Genomic DNA, 4,208 nt, shown 5'->3' on the forward strand with positions numbered 1-4,208 from the left:
ACCTCCCTGCAGTCAGCAGGGACACCCCCAACTAGACCAGGTTGCCCAGGGCCTCATCGAGCCTCTCCTTGAATATCTCCAGGGAAGGGGCCTCAACCACCTCCCTGGGCAACCTGTTCCAGTGCTCCACCACCCTCACAGTGAAGAACCCTCTCCTCATCTCCAGTCTAAATCTGTTCCCCTCCAGCTTGAAGCCATTGCCCCTCGTCCTGTCACTACAGGCCTTTCTAAACAGGTTCTCCCCAGCCTTCCTGTAGCCCCCTCAGGTACTGGAAGGCCGCTATTAGGTCTCCCCGGAGCCTCCTCTTCTTCAGGCTGAACAACCCCAGCTCCCTCAGCCTGTCCTCGTAGCAGAGGTGCTCCATCCCCCTGATCATCCTTGTGGCCCTCCTCTGGACCCACTCCATCAGGTCCATGTCCTTCTTATATTGAGGGCTCCAGACCTGCACACAAGACTTCAGGTGAGGTCTCACCAGAGCAGAGTAGCTCTGAGGCAGCTCTGAAACAAGCCCAAGCCTTCTGCAGGCACCAAGCTGTAGTAAAATACCCTGCTTGTTGTTTCCGTCACCCATTGGCAAGGCAGGTGAACCCCCAGCGGCTGCCACGCCAGCTTCCTCAGCACGGTGCTGGTAAACAGACTGGTACCAATGCCTTTTGGCCATATGGTGTAATGGGCAATGCACGTATTGTGCTGAAGCAGAAGATGCTTTTTTTGAAGGACAGATGCATAGTGCACACTTTTAAAAAAAATAAACCCAATACATCAAAGAACACAACATAAAGCAAATCTCCAAGTACTGGAGCCATTCGCTCAGCAGAAGATGACTTTGCCTCCATCTCTACCCTGGCCTGGTGAGCTGCCACAAAGCAGGGCACACCTAGGCTGTGCCACCAGGTCCTGTCCCCAGCATGGCCCCTTTCCCAACTGGTGTCACCAGCTGGCATTGGTCCAGAGTGCCAAAAACAGGTTGGGTAGGTAGAGAAGGGTTTTGTCAGAAGAAATGCCACCCTCAGCCCTGCAAGGGCACCTCCCAGTATGCTGAAGCCCAGCATGACCGGCAGTATGGCAGGGACAGCGATGCAATCCCCAGTATGTTCCCTGCAGACACAGGCAGCCTGTGTCAGGGGACGGCACAGAGCCCCAGCTCGTAGTGGTCAGAGTGTTTCAGGCTCAAGACTGAGGGTTCAACCCAGCAAGTGCCTGTCATTTGCAAGGAAGAAGGATTAAACCCCTCTAACCATGGCTGGTGGCGTGCATCCTTTCCAGACACAGCCACGGGCAGATCCCAAAGCACTGCAGTCAATTGGGTTTGTTGCTTGGGATCTTCTTCTAGCAGCGACTCGGCTGCAGTGGGGTGCAAGGGAGCATGCTTGGCTCTGCCTGCCCAGAGAGACACGGTTCCACCAGCAGAACCTGCCTACCTTCAGGTGGTTGAAGGTGAGACCGCCTTTTCCACCCTCTTCTCCCCAGTCCTGGCTGCGGAGCTGGTCGAGCAGGCGAAGGCTGTCCAGACGGGGTCCCTTCTGTGTGTCCACTGCCTGGAGCAGCTTAAGGATGGGGAGGTGAGTGGAGGATCTGCAAGAGAAAGTGGGGTCCAGTGATAGGGAGGATGGAGACCTGTGCCCTCCCAGCTGGGGAGAGGATACCTGCAATGACCTAGCAAGCATGAGGACCTTCCCCAGCTGCACATGTGGCTCCAGACATGCAGTATCCTGGATCCACCTCCTGCACCCACCTCTGGTGAAGTGGGACCAGGGAGATTTGCAGCACGACAGGGATATTGCTGAGCAGCTCCTGCCTTTGCAGGAGGGACAAGAGGGGAGGCGAAACGGGGAGGCTGGATTGGACCCCAAGGAGGGGCCAAGCATCCAGCTGGACCACATTGTGCCCAAAATAAGCCTGGGCTGGTCCAGCCAGATGCTTGGTGCCTCCTTGGGACTGGATAGCTGTGCTGGCTGGTGAGATGTGTGTCACCCTGGCCCCTCTCCCTCCCACAGCCTGACCTGGGAGGCATCTCATCACCCTGCTGCTACCAGATGCCCAGGCTCGCTCCTGAAGCCCAAGCAGTGATCTGAGAGCTGCCACCCACCGTGCGGCCAGGATTCAGCTCCTGTGAACAATGCCAGGGGGGAGTGTGGGGGTGTATCCTTCAGTTGCATCACCCTCCCTCTTTCCTTGAGCTGCCTGAAATTTGGCTGAGGTTTTTTTCCCAACACAGAAAAAACATGACAACAGGGCAGCAGGTTTGGGCATCATGAGGGGGTGACTCCACCCTTCTGTTGACATGTCCCTTCTTTCACTTTCCCATCCCCTTTTTGCCTACACCCTGCAGTGCTGCCAGCCAAGGGGGATCCCCGGGGCAGGGTCACCTCACTGTGGGTGCAGTCGAGTTGCTCACCTCCAGCAATGGGCAGAGGCTGGAACAAAGTGGGCCTCTTCCGTGGCCTTCTGGAGGCTGCCTTTGGGGAAGCCCCTGTCTCTCTGCCTCCCCTTGAGCTGGAGTGGCTCCTGCCACCTCTTCACCACAGGGACAATGTCAAAGCGGAGAGTCTTCCAGCCACCACGGATGAGCAGGGAGAGCTCCATAGTATCTTCCTGCAGATTTTCAGCACTGAGGTCACCTAGATGTGGAGGGCTTGGTTAGGAAATTACCACAGCCGGTCCCGCAAGCTGAACCGGCTATGTGCCACACTGCCTGTGGGCACGTCGCACCCCATTCAACTCATCCCTTCCCAATGCTGCAGTTTCCCGGTGAAAGCTGCTCTCTGAACCCCACTGGGGTGGTTTTCAGGAAGGAGCATTGCTCCAGCAGGTCTCAGGGCCAGGCCAGCAGGTGTGTGGACAGCAGAAAGCCCCAAGCAGCTAAACAAGGCCATGCTGCTGGGTGTCTGAACAGTGTCAAAAACCCCAATGTGGTCCAACAAAAAAGGACCCAGAAAGGTCTCAGGTTGTGGGGGTAGAGGAAGACAAAGGGCTCTGGCTTGGCTAAGGAGGAAGGAGGAAATGGCAGGCTTGCTGGGGATGGGTTAAGAGACTGCCAGACCTGCTGGTCCTCTCACATCACCTTTCCATCAGGACTGAGATTTACTTCAAGAAGCGCCTTTGGAGATGGAATCTGTGAAGAAGCTGATGGGACCCCTACAGGCATTCCCAGGGTCCCTTCCCCACCATGTCCTTCCTGAGGACACTGGTTCCAGCTGAGACCACGTGTGCGCAGGGTCAGACCCATGCCCCAGGGTGCAGCCCTGACATGCTTCCAGCTTGCCCTCCAAACAGCCTCCTCCAGGGAGCAGGGGGCATCAGAGGCCAGGAGAGATGGGGGGAACACAGTTCGGTTCCTGAGCTAACTCTCCTTAGGAACTAACGGCAGGGGTGGGTGAACCGTCCGTGGACCCACCACCTGTGAAGGAAGGTGCCATCAGCTGAGGGTGAAGATGCCTGAGGATTGACTCTGCCGCTGTGGGATGGCAGGGAGTAGTTCACATCTCCTGTTCCTTAGCTGAGGGCAAAGCCTGTCCCAGTGCATGGCAGGGCACCTGCCAGCTTGCTTGTGCAGGCTTTTGGATCAGCCTGTTCTTGCAGGGCCCACTGCCGAGCTGGGCTCCCCTCCCCAGCTGCGCTAGAGGCAGTTCCTGCCGGGGAAGCGCCTGGCGAGCGTACGTACCTGGCTGCAGCAGGAACTGGCGCTGGCAGTGCACGATGGCAGAAACAAGGAGCTCTTTCAGGCGCTGGAGGACTTTTTCCGGAACTAGGCACCCTGCACCACCTCCCTGCTCCATTGCACCCACGGTGCCGGTCCAGTCCTCCAAGTCGGTCCCTGGAGAAGGCACTTCCAAACAGCAGGTGTCCAGCCCTGGATGGTGCCCGGTTGGGCTGTCCCCAGGCTGGCACACCACCACCGACAGGGCATTACCGTCGACTCGCAGGGGGACTTCCACAGTGACAGCATCCTCAGAGGCACAGAGAGCTAACTCAAAGGCTTCCAGGTTCCTGGCGTAGTCCACGAGGAAGCGGGGGTCCCTGGCGTGGACGCCCTCCAGCAAGGTGAGCAGGATGTCCTCGGCCCGCTGGAAATGCTCCAGCCGCTGCCTCTCGCGGGACAGGATCACCTCGAGGTAGCTGTGCCAGGGGGAAGCTCCGGCTGCCATGGCAGCTCCGCCGCTGTCCCCAGCCCGCTCGGAGCAGGACTCAAAATCCGTGGGCGGGG

At 58.1% G+C, this 4,208-nt stretch overlaps 1 protein-coding gene across 2 annotated transcripts in view; it reads right to left on the reverse strand.

Moving 5' to 3' along the window:
- Positions 1-4,167, reverse strand: part of LOC106900808 (chromosome unknown open reading frame, human C2orf54) — a 7,137-nt gene extending 2,970 nt beyond the window's left edge. For both annotated transcript variants that reach the window (XM_014962958.1, XM_014962957.1), the window contains exons 1-3: positions 3,666-4,167; positions 2,400-2,622; positions 1,423-1,576 (exon numbers count right to left, since the gene is read on the reverse strand). In XM_014962958.1, the coding sequence (XP_014818444.1) occupies positions 1,423-1,576; positions 2,400-2,622; positions 3,666-4,149 (861 nt within the window). In that variant the 5' untranslated portion in view covers positions 4,150-4,167. The remainder of the gene's footprint in view (positions 1-1,422; positions 1,577-2,399; positions 2,623-3,665) is intronic.
- Between the last annotated feature and the right edge of the window lie 41 nt (positions 4,168-4,208).

This window comes from Calidris pugnax, unplaced genomic scaffold (assembly GCF_001431845.1).
Source record: "Calidris pugnax isolate Ruff unplaced genomic scaffold, ASM143184v1 scaffold1156, whole genome shotgun sequence".
Classification (NCBI taxonomy): domain Eukaryota; kingdom Metazoa; phylum Chordata; class Aves; order Charadriiformes; family Scolopacidae; genus Calidris; species Calidris pugnax.